Genomic DNA, 16,686 nt, shown 5'->3' on the forward strand with positions numbered 1-16,686 from the left:
CGTGGCATATTAAAGCTATGTCCTCCAAATAGCTTGCATTGTGCATCTCCTTAGTGCCTTATGCGGAAGCTTCCCATGGCTCACTATTTAGGTTTGCTTTGTTAGGTCATGTTTGATTTAGCTTAGGATTATTATAATATAGCTTATTAGAGTAAGCTGAAACAAACAGACAAATTATTATAACAGATTATTATAATTTGATAAGTTCATCCAAAAGTGTTTTTTATATTATTGGGAAACTTTAGGCCCACTACCTTCTATACTTTAAAATAATTACCCACCTGTCATTCGTTTCTACTTTAGATTATAATAATCCAGCTTATTACCGAGTCTCCAGATTATAATAATCTCTAATTAAAACAAACTAGGCCTTAGATGCCTCAGCTATGCAGCACATTCCCTTGATTGAGTTTCACAGTTTGTGCTTATTCTGTGGGATCATTATGCTTTGGTCCCACGTGTTATTATATGGTGGGTTTATTAGTTTATCGAGGGCCCCATTATTTCGTAGTTATAACTACTGAGCCATTAAATTATAAATCTTAATTTTGGACACGATTTAATGCTTTTTTTATTGTGGTTTGTTTTATAACTTTTGCTTTTGAGTCGATATGAACATATATATATAAAAGTTTTATCAATAAATTATTTTTCGTTTGCAAAAATATGTTTTGGTTTTCTTTAAAAAGTGAAAAGATGAGAGCCTAGAATGCGGGCGCATTCGCACATGCAGCTTGGCTGAATTAGCGTGTAAAGATTAATTAAATATTGGCTATTTTATATAAAAAATAGATTAATATGATTATTTAAAGTAATTTTCACATATATTTTTAAGAAAATACATTACTGAGCCATTGGAAGAGCGTGTACACGGAGAAGGGAATGTTTAGCCCCATCGATCTGTTGTGAATGCACCCCGCGTTCCTTTTGGGTTCTACAGTGCTGATTATTTATTGATTATTACGTCATACTTTCTAAATTGCTAAACGTAGTATTTTTTATAAAATGTTTATATAAAAGTTTGTTATTTTGACATCATTTGTAAAGTACTTTGCAGCAGTTTACTCTATTAGTTATAAAAATCTGATAATCTTTCGTGCATAAAAAAGCACAGCCCTGGAATGCTCATCCGAATCATTGTCGGTATATGTATATAGGTTGTGTTCTTTTTCAACTCAAGATGATTGATGAAATATTATCTAATTTTTTATAGTTATTTAAGGATGTAAACGATAAAATTATTTGCTAAAAACTAAAAATATATTTTAGAATGAACTTGTACGTAGAAACACTTTACAAAATATTACCGTTTAATCATTCAAACAACGTGCGCGCATAAACATAAGAAAAATCTCAAAGTAATTAGGGAGAAGAAACCTGCCCAAATGCTCGTTAGAGTATTCTCAACAGCTCATCTAAATTTAACCATCCATATCTTCATTTGAATGATCATCTAAACTAGTTCCATCTTTCATATCTATATGTACTCCACTAGATCATCCATATATGACATCCTCTATATCTATTTGGAGAATGGAGAGATCATCTAAATACGAAGGTTCTCTCCTAATATGGATGACATCTAAAAATAGATGATAAGATAGCCGTTCCTTCTAATCAACCGTGTGCCTCCTCTTTTGCTTATACTCAAAGGCTAAAATTTAAATTTTTAACCTTAAATTTAGTGTTGATTTTGATGTTTTTTCATCTTACTTTATTTTTTAGCTTTGCTTTTAGATCACTAAGAACATACATATAAAATTTTATTCATAAATTATTTTTCATATACAAATATGTAGTGTTTTTTCTTTTAAAATGCCAAAATATGACCCTGCATATGTTTTCTTATGGACCCTGTCCCCTGGGTAAAAATCTTGCTGTACGGATCATGGAGGTTGAGTGTTTTTGCTTATGCTTATCAACTAAAATTTGAACTTTCAATCTTAAAATTATATGATTTTAGATTTTTTATTGTAATTTGTTTTTAGTCTTGGCTAGTAGATCGCTACGAACACGTACATAAAAATTTATTCATAAATTATTTTAAGTTTTGAATATGTCGTTTGTATTTTTATGAAAAAAGCAAATGATTAACCAGTGATTTAATTCATTTTACTCCATGGTTATTATGTACTGCCTCAGTCATATAATTAGTACATCTATGAAATTTGAATTTGTCATACAAAGAGTGTAGAGTGTGCTTGTAGAGTATTAGTTGTAGCATCGATCACCTCATATTCAAATCTCTATCCATTTTACCCGTATCCGTCTCTTAGTACATACCATGTCCTTATTCAACGAGTCATTTAAGTCATTTTTTTCTTATACTATCATATTACACATGTGTTGTAGTGAGATTTTTATTAAAAAAATATCATTTGCAAGTTATTAAAATAGAATTAATAAAAGTAGCTTAATATGTAGGCGAAAGTTATTTTCATACAAGGGAGTTGGTGGTCGGGTTGGTGGCAGATTTATTGTCGCCATCGCTACTCTCTTTTTATAGGTATATAGATAACTAATTTGTCTTATTATACTACAAATATACTTCCCCGTCTCAAAATAAATTCATTTTCAGTTTTTGGATATAATGTTTGACTCTTCGTCTTATCCAAAAACGGTTGCGGGGATGGCTCGGGCCCTCCTTGAGCAGAGAGGGATGTCGGCTGTCTTCTAGGAAGAGGCGGGTGGTGATAGATGTCTACATCTTCAACCGCTCACCTACCAAGGCCCTCGACGGCACGATGTCGTATGAAGCTTGGCATGGGCCCAAGCCAGTGGTCTCCCACCTACGGGTCTTGCGCTGCCTCGCATTCACCAAGGAGCTTGGCCACATCAGTAAGCTCGATGACATGAACCCCCAAGGGTTTTTATCAGCTACACGCAGGGCTCGAAGGCCTACCGCATCCTCGATCTGGGGACAATGTGTGCGCACGACGCGCGGCATAGTGTCCAACGAAGGGTGAGGATGGGATGGGACAAGCCGGTGGATGATGGTTTGACTTCGACATACGACGACATCACTGTCGAGTACGTCCACTTCGAGCGAGCTAGGGGAGTAGGAAACTCTTCTGCATCGAGCATGCCTACCCCAGTCTCTGAGCCTCCATCGACACCGGCACCCGCCAATACAACAGCGCCACACTCTCGAGCCACGGCTTTAGCTATGACGAGTCCTTCACCGACACCACCATAGTCGGAAACACCACGCACTCCAGCACCAACAACGGCCCCTTTGGGCACGTCCACTCCAACGCCAGCTCGTGTCGAGCATAGCCCGGTGGAGTTCACAACTCTGCTCTCCCACGATGAGGAGCACATCGACGCGTACCACGACAGCGAGCCACTGTGGTACCATACGATGGAGGACCTTCTCGTGACCAGTCGGTGTCGGCCCTGGTGCCTCGTGACCTGGAAGCGCAGTTGAACCTTGCGTGCGACGACAATGAGCCTTAGTCTTTCGCAGAGGCCGAGAGACACGTGGCATAGCGTGCCACGATGCAGTCGGAAATGGATGTTGTTGAGGGGAACCGCACCTGGGAGCATGCTGACCTTCCTCGTGGTCACCACACGATCACTCTTAAGTGGATGTTCAAGCTGAAGATGAATGAAGCTGGAGCCATCGTCAAGCACAAAGCTCGCTTGGTGGCACGCGGTTTCGTATAGCAGGAGGGGATCGACTACGACGATGCCTTCGTCCTCGTGGCACGGATGGAATCCGTGCGACTCCTCTTGCGTTGGCTGCTCAAGAAGGTTGGTGCGTTCATCACATGGACGTCAAATCAGCATTCTTGAACGGCGACTTGAAGGAGGAGGTATACATGCACCAACTATCGGGATTTGCGATCCCCGGCAAGGAGGGCAAGGTGCTACGCATGCACAAGGCCCTCTAGTGCTTGCGGCAGGCACCGAGGGCGTGGAATGCCAAGTTGGATTCCACGCTCAAGGGGATGGGCTTCGAGCAAAGCTCGCACGAGGCAGACATTTACCGACGGGGCCATGGAGGAAATGCCTTGTAGGTGGGTATTTACATCGATGACTTGGTGATCGCCGGCACCAAGGATGCGGAGGTATATAGACATGAAGAGGAAGACATGAAGACTACTTTCTAGATAAGTGACTGGGGCCTCTCTCCTTCTACCTGGGGATCGAGGTGCACCCAGACAACTCCAGGATCATGCTTCACCAGACCATGGCGTGATGGGGGGACGGGCTAAGGCGGTGGCGCGGTTGGAGGTTGTCTGCGGCGGTATGTGGCTCTGGCGAGACCGGTGGAGCCCCACGGAGTCGCTGGCGTCCCGACTGCTAGGGGGAGGAAGGGCGGCATGAGACGGAAGGCGTGCGGATACTGTCGGCTGGTCGACGCCACGCCACGAACACAAAGACAGATCTGCGTGCGTGTAATAGGAAAAAAAACGAAGAGAACGGTTAGGGCAGATTTGGAGAAGAAATTTATAAAAAACAAAAAATAATTTTTCAGCCCCCTTAAACAATGAAAATGATAAACTCAGCGAATTATAAAACCAATTGAATGGAATTCCAGCGAAACGAATCCATTTTAGTAATGGTAATATATGCAATTTTCTCGGTTACGGCGGTGGCGAAAGGTGCGAAAAAACGTGGTACGACGACAGGAGGATCACATTCGCTTCGCTCCTTCCGGGGTCGAAGATGGGCGAATCATCGGATTTCACTGCGGCAGCTTGCTCAACGGGCAAATCCAGCAGGTAGTCTCCATTAGACTGTGGCATACCTTCCAATCTTTTCTCCAAGTTTATCATCATCATCATCATCATCATCATATATCTTATTTGCAGTTCATAGGAGCTCTCCGCCTGTATCTGCCATAGGAAGACGATGAACATGAGCTAGATCTGTATGGTGGAGAAGGCTAAGCGGCGCGCGCTTGGCCGAATCGGCCGATTCCTCATCGCATAGTCTAGATCCACATGCCCACTTGGCATCGCCCTACCTACCCCCATTCGTCCTTTCGGAGCCTAGGGTTGGGGACATGGAATGCGCAGGCGCGCCGCCGGGGCACAGCAGCACAGGGTCGCCGGCGGGGCCACACGGAAGGCGGCGTCGATGTACCGCGCGTGGGGGTGCACGGCGGCGTCCTGGTAGGTTGCTCTGCTCAAGTGGTCGCTTGTTCTTCCTAAATCAGCTGATGGCGATGATTAGTGAGTATTCTCTATTTCTCTCCATCCTCTAGGTGGACTCTTGACTCTAATTTATGCTCATTTCTTTTGAACGCGAAATAGGGCCTTGCATTTAATAGTTTATTGATTGATAGATTTGGAATGAAGAAGATAACAATATTGCTTAATTATACTACAGATAATTTATCTGACAGTCGCCAGTCCCCAACAAATGAGAGCACAGATCAACCAAAGAGATTTCGAGTGAAGTTGGATCCTATCATCCTAATGGTTTTTTATGCCATTAGAGAATTTATTGGTGGTATGTACTAACTTAACGGTATGTTGTTTCTTTTGGTTCATCAATGTTTGACATTGATTTGTCACTAATTTTGCTACTTTGTACATATAGGTGGATGTGCACTTGACTTTTGTCTAAGTTCTAAAAGATATGTTTCTGCAGTGAACACAGGTTAGCTACATTTTTCTTTGCTGAATGGTTCAATAATACATAATACATATAATCTTACAACTAGGATTAATAGTCGTGCCCTGTCCTTGGATATTGATTAAAGATTGTTTTTTTTAATTTATTTATGATAAGATCCAAGTTTATGTTTCTATCTGTTGAATGCAGTACTTATTTAAATGCTATGGTGATTCCATGTTTGAATTTTATGGATTTATATATTCATGCAAACTTCTGTTTGCACAGATTTTATATGCACAAAAAATGTGGATAGAGGATTTTTTATTTATTTCCCTACTTTTTATGCATATTTATATTTTTAGTACCAAAAAAAGTTGCTTCTCTTCTTCTGACAGTTAACTAATTTGTTTATGTGTAAATGTTACAGACGGAAGGAACAATCCTTCATTCATGTGTATTGGACTTGCTGTGCTAATTCCTTGATTAAATATGCTACTTTTCGTTTTCAGAATTAAAGAGCTACGTACAGTTGCTGGCAGACGATGTTTCTTGCAAGAAACTTATCATGTTTTTCAGCAAGGTATGGTATCCAAAAGTCTCAAAGCACACTTACATTCTGATGATCATTTTCTAATTACGCCTGCATTTTATTACTAGAAGTTCTTTGCTTCACATTGCTTTATATGAGTTGAGCCATCAAAAAAAACTTCCACTTTTGTTGTTACTTCTTTTGGTACATTACATGCCTGCTGGTGCCCTTAACCCAACTTTTAATTTTTCAGAGGATGATATTAGTCATGATATGAGTCAATTAGCCTGCCTCCTACACTCCCACATTCCTTGTTTTGCAGCTTAACTAGCTTTTCAGTCACTAACAACCAGTCATTTCACAAAAGTATTCCTATAAGATGCAGTGTTCCTTGTTTTCCATATAATGATGCATATCCCAATAAGAATCAAATTATTCTCGTTTTCAACAAGTTATAGATCCAAAGAGTGAGCAAGTGCTTCACATTTCTTTGGTGTCTCAGTAAACCCAAAAGCATATTTAATTATATTCCATACAGAGCAAGCTAGAGGAAACGGACCAAGAGAGGCTTAGTAGTTTTTACATCACCATAAAATTGCCAATTTGTAAAACTTTGTACTACCTCTTTTAATCAAACTAGCAGAGTGCCCTTCTCCAATGCAATGTACTTTTCCTAACAGGACAAAAGAAAAAGAATAATCATGGTGAATATGTGTATTAATTTTTTTAACTATTTTCGACAAAAACCGCACAATGTTGGTACGGGGCCATCCCCTTTACCCATTTGCCCAAACGTGCCTCGTGAGCATGTTGTGACATTTTGCCTCGTAGGCATGTTGTGAAATTTTGCCTCGTGAGCATGTTGTGACATTTTGCCTCGTGAACATGTTGTGACATTCTGTCTTGAAGCCAGAAGGGTTAGGCATGTATGTGCGCATGCATCTCAGAAGTATCTTCGGGCTAGAAGGGTGAGGCATGTATGTGCGCATGCATCTCAGAAGTATCTTCGGGCCAAGGCAGTCAAACCTCTCAAAGGAAGGATTCGAACAAAGATGGAGGAGGCTTTCCGAACAAGGCATGAAGAAGCTTGTCCGAGGGGACTCCCGAGAATATCCTTGCTAGATGCTTGGGGACCACTACTCAAGTGCACTCGAGTACCCGGAACAGCTGGCAGGGTGGTCCCATGAAGCTGGCAGGATAGTCAGACAAGCCACTGAATATTGTGTTAAACTCATTCTAGTTGTCTCTGCGCTCTTTTTCCACACTTCCGTACATTCTCTTCCCACAACATAATTTTATAATAGGTGCTGCTCTAGGCCTCTAGCCACCATCAGTTCTGTCAACAATGGACTAAAACAAAGAGATGGATTTTTCAGGTCAAAGGTATAATGTTGTGTTAATGAATTAAGGTTATTTAAGAAAGTTGGAACATAGTAACCAATTGTAAAGTTTCTTGACCTTGTATCAATGGCCAGCACATGCTTGAATCTCTAGTATTTTTTTTGTTTGCTGGAATTGTTTCATATTCCTTTTGAACCTCCTACATGTCTCTAAAAACACATTTGTTGCCTCTTGGAAACCAAATAATTTCTGTAACAAAAGGAACTATCCACAATGATCTTCTATGAAATAAGACTCCCCATATCTACATAACACGAAAACAGAGTAAGATAAGGTTCTCGTGCTAAACTGCTACTATAAATTCTTAATAAGGCAATTATGTTAGGTTGTGGTTCTTGAATCATGCTTGCAAGGCCCATAGTTATGTCGTGAATCTTTGCAATACCTGCACACAAGAATATAATGGTATTGTCTGCAACTTTCTTATTTCAGACAAACAGTGGCAAACTCATAGGAACACCTTATTTTTATGTAGTTACATTAAAAAATTGCAATTGGACTCCTCACAACATGCTTCTCAGATACCCACTTGAAGCTTCCCTCGGCATGATTAGTTTTTTCAATATCCCAACTTAAGCTTAATGAAAAGATTTTCTTCTCATTCATCTTGGTGAATTCTAGCTTTGTTGGTGACACGCTTGCCTTCACCTCTCTGGGCATATCAATTTCCACAGTGTAGCTTGAATTTGCTTCTCCCACATTAGTGACAGTCCGGTTCACAACAAGCTTGCCGGCACTTGCCCTTACTGCTACTGATGGGTAATTAAGTTCAGCTTCAGTTATTTTGGTTCCATTTTGGCAGGAATCTTTCTGATGTGTAATTATCTCAACTTGAGCATCTGTATAACCCAGGCCACAGAGATATGAGATGTATTGTGCCTCATCAGTGTCATAGATCAGACCTGGGTCAATAGCTTCAAAAGGATTAACATGTCCAGCACCAATTGCAAAATGCCCAGCAGTATTGAATTTTTCATCAAGGATTGGCTTGTTCTGATTATCTACAACATAAGCTGTTGTCATGATCGCAGATTTGATTGCTGCAGGTGACCAGTCTGGGTGTGTTGCCCTGATGAGAGCAGCAATGCCACTGAGGTGAGGAGTTGACATTGATGTTCCAGATAAGCAGTTGAAGGTCCTGTGTTTAGCATCATCAGCTTCCTTCCCTTCCATGAATGGCCAGGCTGCAATGACATTCACTCCAGGACCGATGATGTCAGGTTTTAGAATACCTGGGCTCACAGTGCTTGGACCACGAGATGAGAAAAATGCAACTACAGGAGCTTGAGTATTCCCCAATGAGGTACCATTGTAGATGATCGAGGCAGTCGGATTGTTACTTGAATTAAAGTACTCTCTGATTGCTACTGCATCTGGGGAATCCACATAGGACACTGGTAAGACACTTAGCTCAGCAAATGTTGTGTGGCCACTACCTTCTTGACCAAGTAAAATCAACCCTGATCCACCAGCGTCCTTGACGATGCGTCCAATCAGGGACGCAGAGTGTGTGTGCTCACAGGCAACAATCTTGCCTGCAACATCTTTCACAAAGAGGCAATTTATATGAAAAGGTTCAAATGGTGGGTACACTAGTTGTAAGGAACCAATGTTATAAGGTTGGTACGCAGACTCGCCGACAAACAAGTGACCATCACCAAGCTTGACAATGGCTTCCATTTGCCTATCCATCGTGCTAGCACCAACACTCAGAACCCATGGCTCCTCGTTGCTCAGTGTGCTGGAGAATGGACCAGAATTCCCTGCAGCAAGACTCACAAATATGCCTTTCCTCGTGGCAGAAAAAGATGCAATGGCTATTACATCACTGTAAAATGGTTTTGGGGGACCACCAAGAGACAGGGACATGATGTCAACGCCATCAGCAATGGCTGCCTCCATGCCAGCAAGTATGTCAGATTCAGCACAGCTTTTTCGGCTACACACCTTGTAGATAGCGAGGTGCGCACGAGGAGCCATGCCAGCTGCGGTGCCATTCCCATTGCCGAACACACTTGCACCATCTACAAAACTACCAGCTGCTGTGCTTGCTGTATGTGTTCCATGGCCACTGTCATCCATAGGAGGCAATGATTTATGGCCACCCTTGAATGAGCTAGCCCCAATGAGTTTCTTATTGCATTTCATCTGAGATGACTCGCAGGAGCCGCGCCATTTAGCGGGTGGCTCCTGCATGCCATCATCATCAAATGAGATGTGCCTGGAATCTATCCCTGTGTCAAGGATTCCTATGATGACACCCTCACCCATGCCAGTTTTTTTCCAGGATCCTTCACTGAGACGCAGCCCTAGGAAATCTGGGGTGTGAGTAGTCAAGAGAGGGAGGAGGTTGTCTTTGTATACCTCAAGGACGCCGTTTTTCTTCATAACAAATTCCTTTTCAGCTTCGGTGAGTTTCACCGTGAAGCCGAAAATGGCCGTCTTGTAGGTGTAGATGAATGCCTGCTGAGAATTTGATGAAGCCATCCTTGGTGGCAGAAATGATCTGTACCAACTCTCAAGCTGGATGTTGCTCATGTCAATTGAAAAGTTTGGTGGTGGACGCACACGCACTACATATGTATCTAGCCTAGATGCATCAACATTTCCAGTGGTGGAGCAAATAGTTGTGTGAGCATGAAGGATGGAAACAGAGAGAAAACTCAAGAGAATTCTGGTATGCACACCCATGAGTAAGCTTCAAAGGTTGTACGCAAGGGGAAGCTTTGTGTCTGATGAGCTAGGTTCTCTCTATTTATAGCTGTTTAGATACAGTCATAATTGTCCTCGATAATCAATGGCTATGGTTCTTTGGAATTTATTTCTGAATATTTATGAGTAGAGAGATACACTGATTGTAAGTTGGTTCCTTGTACATAATGGCTTTAAATGTTATGCCTATAGATGTTCTTTGAATCACTTGGGGGAGATGTGAATATTTATGACTATAAATAGATTCATTAAATGGCTTTGAAGCTATTAATGTAAATAGGTTGGATTCTTTCATTAGTTATTCATTTAATTTGAATATCTGGAGATATAAAATAAATTTGGTTCAGTCTGATTATTTATGGCTTTAACAATAATTTGTCTGGACATATATCCAGTTTGGGTATTGCTAAAAAATGCTGTAATTTGTGGGGAACTTTTTTTGACTGGGATAAATTTGGAAACTCATCATTGTAGACGATGTTTTTAATCAAAAGGGTAAGGTTCTGCTTCCTACAAATGGAACAAATATACTCCAATGAAAAAAAAAACTAAAATCAGCTCTTAGGCACTTTGGGTTTGGAATTATTATAATCCAGATTATTGGGAGTAAGTGGAAGAAACAAATAATTTATTGAAGTAGCTTATTATAATCTGGAGTCTAGCTTATTATAATATGATAAACTCATCTAGGTGAGCTTTTGCTGGATTATTGGACGAAAAATTACCCACCGTGCCACCCCATTCCTCTTTAGACTTGCAAATCCAATAATCTGGGCTCTAATAATCTAGGAAAGAAACAACTCATAGATTTGTCACACCTAGAAATTCACACCAATTTCTAAACAATAGCATGTATTCAATCTCGGTCCAAGAATCAGCTCGAGTACACACTATAACAAATTAATACACAATTAATACACAGTTTCACGACTTAAAAACATAAAATAACAATTGTCTATTAAAATGCAGCGGAAAATAAACAAACAAAAACTCCAACTAATTTTTAGCTTGAGCTGACAAACACGGCTCCACACCACTGACATTCTCGATGCTGAACTGAACCTCACTTCAACCTTGGGAACTAGCTCCTTCTGACTCTGGCTCTGGCACTTGCTCTAGTGGGGAAAAATTAAGCAAGGCTGAGTATAAACCACCGTACTCAACAAGTAACACTCAAGAGAGGAGATAAATGAATGCAATAGGGTATCAAGGATAGGCTAAGGTTAATTTGCCGCGGCAGTAATTTAGCAAAACAATAAATAAAATATACTGAATAAAAGTAAAGTAAACATTTAAAATAATCATCCACTGTTCAACGTTACACCACGTTGCAATAGGCCCAAACCACTGTCTAGCGTTACACTACACTACAACAGGGTCAACCCTATGTCCAATATTACACCATGTTGCGGACCCAAACCACTGCTAACGTTACACCACGTTGCGCAGGGTCAAACCAGTTTCAAGATTAATCAGGTTATCAAAGGTTCGACTAATCCCAGCGAATCTGTCAGTTCGCCTCATAATCGCAGGCACGGCTATTCGAATAGTTTTACTCTGATCAGAGGTATATAACTTTACCCACAAGACATGGCTCCCCAGAATGTTATCAGACCATAACGTATCACCACGATACCTCAGTACAAAAACCATGATAAGACCTTTCACCTAACCCTCACTAGACAATCGTACCACACTTCAGGTTTCGCCTCCTTTACACCAAGTCGGGTAGCATAGGCCCTCTTCTACAACGATGCCCATCCATACTCTATCGCACCCACTCTTGTCTAGGTGTGTCAAATTGTTCAAAGCTACACTTCAAATCCCACCTTGCCCATACCGGCTTGTGGTTAGCACTAATTTATTTTCAGGGTTTTCTGGCAACCGGTCTTTAATTGTCATGTGTGTGACTCTCAAAACCGTGCATCCACATCCCACCATTCGCGGTATTTTAGTTGGCATTAACCCTGACCGGGTATTAAGTCATGATCAACAGCTATTCAAGTCTAGCAATTTATTAAAGTGATCCCATGTGCTACTTGTTCTAAGCAAAGCTAAGCATGACCTAGGCCTAACTCTACTTCAATTACCCCTGGTATAACATGAATAAAGTCGGGTAAACAACAACATAAGAATAGGTTGAACCCAGAAAATAAATAGCATAATACTTTAAATAAAACGAAGCAAGTTTGAATAAATAAAGCGGGAATTTAATAACACATAGGAGCAAAATGATCAAGATAAGTGCCACTTGCCTTGCTCTGTCCCTTGGGGCACTTCCGTGATGATCTCTAAATAAATTGGCGCGTCGACGGGCTCCGAATCTAAGCGACAAAGCACAAAAATAAATAAAATAGGCAAAAACTCTACTGATACAGCATAAAGAAACTATTTTTAGTGAATTCTTGTTATTTTCTGGATTTAATGAAATTTGAATGGACTAAAACGAAGACTAGATGACTTAGTTATAAATTTTAAAAGTTTAACTGTGTTTTTAAACTAAATAGGAAAAACTTTAAATGAATTATTGCGCAATTAATGAGGTTGACGACGTCATCCTGGGAGGAGATCGGTGCCAACAGGTGGGTTCGCTTGTCTGAGAGGTGGGCCCTGACCCAAGGAGGGAGAGGGAGGGGTAGTGAGGGACTGCCACGTGGGGCCCATGGGGAGAGAGGGGTGAGGCGCGTGCAGTTGACACGTGGGCCCACCGGGTGAGAGAGGGGATAGCCGGCGGCTGACCGGTGGGTCCATCAGGAGGAAGAGAGAGGAGAGAAAGTGCAGGCCCCGCTAGTTACAGAGAGAACAGAGAGGGGGGAATGGCGACAGCGCTCGATCGGCAGACCGGGCGGCGCCGCGTGGGACGGCCAACAGGCAGTGACGACCAACGACGACGGACGGTGGCGGCGCGGGGAAGACAGATTGTGGCGGCGCCGCAACCGGGAGGAGGCGGTGGCGTCCGTACCTAGGACGACGATGGCGCGCGACGACCGTAGGATGAGGTAGGCATCAGCGGCGATGACGCAACGACGGCAAGGTGATGACGATGGCGCCGGGAGGGAGCGGCGGCCGCGACGGACAGCGTGCACGCGCGGCGACAACTCACGGGCCGGCGACATCGAACAAAGAGGAAAAGGGGGAAGGGACAGGGGTGGAGGTGCTCAGCGACGATGTAGAGGACGGCGAGTCAGCATGGAGGGGGAACGGATGTGACGGCCGGCAGCAAGGGAGATTGGTGGCGGGCGGCGAGATCGGTGGCGAGCGTCAGGGCAGCGACACTCAGGGGTGGTGGAGGAAAACAGTGACAGCGGGCGGAGGAGAGGTTTAAATAGGGGAAAGAGGAGGGCACCAATTAGGAAAGGGCGGGGATAGAGGGTAAGTCCAAGCCGACCGGGAGTCGGCGACCGCGGTCGTGCGGAGCCGACGGCGATGAGGGCAGTGAGGTCGGAGAGGGAGAAGGAGAGCGGCTTGACAGGTGGGCCCTGCTTGTCAGCGGCTCGCGGGAGAAGGGGAGGCGGGGTGGACTTCGTGTGTGGGTGCGGGTAAGTTGGGCCAGCGACCTAGCGGAGGGGATGGGGAGGCGAGCGCGCGGGAGAGGAGGAGGTGGGCCGCGGGCATCGGCTGGGCCAGCCCAAGGGGAGAGGAATGAGAGGGAGAGAGGAAAAAGAGAGGGAGAGGTAACATTTGGGCTGCGGCCCAAACCCGGAAAAAAGGAGAAAGAATAAAGAAAATGAAAAGGGGAGAAAAACCTCATCTAGCCAATTTTTAATTTATTTTTTTGGAGCAAGATTTTATTCTCTGCAATTCAAATTTAAATCTAGTTAATGATTTCTCTGTTCCCGAGCTATTTTAGAATATTCCGGCAAACCTAAATTTAATTGAATTAATTATTTTGATGAATTTTCCTGAGTTAATTAAACCAATTATTATTTAATAATTTCTTTAATGATTTAGGCTTAGGATAGAAACTTGAGGTGTGACAGACAGTCAACAATAGTAATACTCAAATAGTGATCAATTTGACGATTGGTGAATAAGTATCAAATAAATCTTCACCTTGTTTTTGGTATAACTAATAGTACCATCAGGTCTAAACTTTTTCTTGAACATCACTTACATCCAATAGGTTTAGACCCATAAGAACAATAAGTGATCTCCGAAGTTACATTAAAAATACTTTCTATTTTACCGTGGACAACTTCCTTCCTGTTGTCAGTGTCTGAAGATGAAAATGCCTCATTGATAGTACTCGGAATATCATCAAGTATACAATAAAATTATCACCCAAAGACTTTGCAGTCCTTTGTCACTTGCTATTTTAAGCTTTTTTATTGTCTTTCTCCTCGAGAATGTTCTCAAGTGGTTGCTCGGAATGTTTCACAAGAATGATGGATTCATGAGTTACAATAGACCATTGGCTAGAAGTACTAAGCATATCTCTCATCATGGAGTCTCCTTGCCAGTAAATATGTGCATGTATACATCAACTAGGATCTCACCAAAAGCGCTAATCGTAGCTCCTTGAAAGAGGTGCAACCTCGAACGTATTCTCTTCTAGGAGTCATTGTTACTTTAGGTCTACCCATTGCCATGTGAAAAACTTTCATGGCTGTGAACCATAGCAAAACCTTGGTACACCATCTCTTGTAACTCGAACCATCGAATACAGTGGGTTTGAGAGCAGTAGCAAAACTGGTGATAGAAAATTGCATATTATCAGCTTTTTTTATTTTTGGAAATACTAGCAGTTTTCCATAATATTTAATCTAGACCATATAAAATAAATTACTCTTAGATAAACTAAATAAGATAGACTTGCTCTTTCCTTCTATTTTCCAATGGTGCATGTCTATTTAGTTCTTCTCTTTGAGAAAGTTGTTTTATATGCTCTATATCATCATCGTGGTCTATATTGTTTATTTATGGATTAAATCTCAATAAAAACTGCTAATATTTCCAATAAAAATTTGTTTCGTAATAACTTTTTTATGTATCAGCCTGTGGGCTTTTTCAACTTTTTATGCTCTATATCAGCTTTTTTATATATCATTGTCGTGATTTATTTATTTATTTATAGTTTTTTAATTCGTCATTAAAATCAGCCCATGCTAAACTTCATGACATTTTCTAGAAAAATACATCATAAAAATCAGTGATGATTTTTATGGTTGTCATTTAGTTCTCATCACACGATGTCATATTCATCGTAGTTCTGGAATGGATTTCATAGATGTAATATCATTATTTTTAAATGAGAATGAAATGTTTTTGTATGGTTCTTTTTTTTTTTTGCACAAAGTTTTTGTATGGACAAGCATTTACGCTACTCCATCCATTCTAAAATATAGGATTTAACTCTTATTTTAGAATATAAGCATTTAAATCACTGAATATCATTCAATTTTTTTTCTAACTTACATCACGTACCTTTTCAACTATATTTATTCATATATATTTATTGAGAGACACCAAAATATTTTCTTTAAAACCTTAATATCTAGTAAATAACATAGAATTATTTATATTTTAAAACGGGGCATGCATTTTGGTCCAGACTTTGTGGGCATCACTGTACAATTCAGACAAGTGGAAAACGGGGGATGCATTCTGAGATGCATGCGTAGTGTGTCCTTTCTTGTACCTGTGTACACATATCCATCCGGGAAATTAAGAAAAAGAAATGACATATTGTGGATAAGTTGTACTCCTCACTTGCAGCTCAACAGCTTATCTAAATTTAGTTATCTATATGTTCATTTGGATGATCATCTAAAATAGTTTCATCCTTCATATCTCTTTGTACTCCACTAGATCATCTATATATGACATCCTCTATATCTATTTAGAGGACGGAGAGAGATCATCTAAATATGAACATTCTCTCCTAATATGGATGATATCTAAAAATAGATGATAGGATAACCGTTCTGTTAGAGCTTAAGTTGTAGTCTTCATTGGTCGATGCAACCTCTTTTGTTTTTTTATCTCTTCTGTTCCGAAGAAATAAGCAATCCTTTTCACAGCCTCCATGATTGCATACACCAAAATCGATCCTTGGTCGCATTCCATCCACGCGTCCCCAGCTCTAACCTACTACTAGCTAGGAGCTCACACATTGGACAGATCAAATTCTCACGTATCTCTATCACCTTTTCTTGCTTTTTTTTTTCTTTGCAGGAAGAAGAAGAGCATCCTATCAGCTAATCTTGTCATGGTCTCAGGCTCGCATTCATAGGACAATACTCATTCCTACTACCGGTGGTGATATTTATAATAGGAGAGGCATGTTTGATGTTTTTCCTAACACTATAGTAAAATTAAGTTTTACTGAAAAATCTTACTGATTGAAACAAGACCGCAAAATGTGTTATACTGTGTTTAAAAATGCAAAAAGAAATATCTTTCATTTGAAAAAAACATCATACTTAGAAAATTAAGTTACATAGCCACACAAATCTACGTACATCAACTGGTATGAC

The 16,686-nt window shown here is 41.1% G+C and overlaps 2 protein-coding genes across 6 annotated transcripts; one reads left to right on the forward strand and one right to left on the reverse strand.

Annotated features, from left to right (window-relative positions):
- The first annotated feature begins 4,334 nt into the window (after positions 1–4,334).
- On the forward strand, positions 4,335–16,468 carry LOC102713697. Of its 5 annotated transcripts, none has more exons than XM_015843253.2 (6): positions 4,335–4,727; positions 4,818–5,180; positions 5,338–5,460; positions 5,551–5,610; positions 6,078–6,148; positions 16,385–16,468. In XM_015843253.2, exons 2-6 carry the CDS (start codon positions 5,012–5,014, stop codon positions 16,409–16,411), a joined length of 450 nt encoding a protein of 149 aa, XP_015698739.1. In that variant the 5' UTR covers positions 4,335–4,727; positions 4,818–5,011; the 3' UTR covers positions 16,412–16,468. The 5 variants fall into 5 exon arrangements, with proteins under 5 accessions (XP_015698739.1, XP_015698740.1, XP_015698741.1 ...); XM_015843254.2 differs by lacking the exon at positions 16,385–16,468 and adding an exon at positions 6,351–6,997; XM_015843255.2 differs by lacking the exon at positions 16,385–16,468 and adding an exon at positions 7,011–7,767 and having other exon boundaries at positions 4,341–4,727.
- On the reverse strand, positions 7,899–10,233 carry LOC102713426 (subtilisin-like protease 3). The gene has a single exon (XM_006663937.3). The coding sequence runs from the start codon at positions 10,187–10,189 to the stop codon at positions 7,979–7,981; it is 2,211 nt and encodes a 736-aa protein (XP_006664000.1). The 5' UTR covers positions 10,190–10,233; the 3' UTR covers positions 7,899–7,978.
- Positions 16,469–16,686: the final 218 nt, after the last annotated feature.

The sequence above is a fragment of the Oryza brachyantha genome, chromosome 12 (assembly GCF_000231095.2).
Source record: "Oryza brachyantha chromosome 12, ObraRS2, whole genome shotgun sequence".
NCBI classification, from domain to species: Eukaryota; Viridiplantae; Streptophyta; class Magnoliopsida; order Poales; family Poaceae; genus Oryza; species Oryza brachyantha.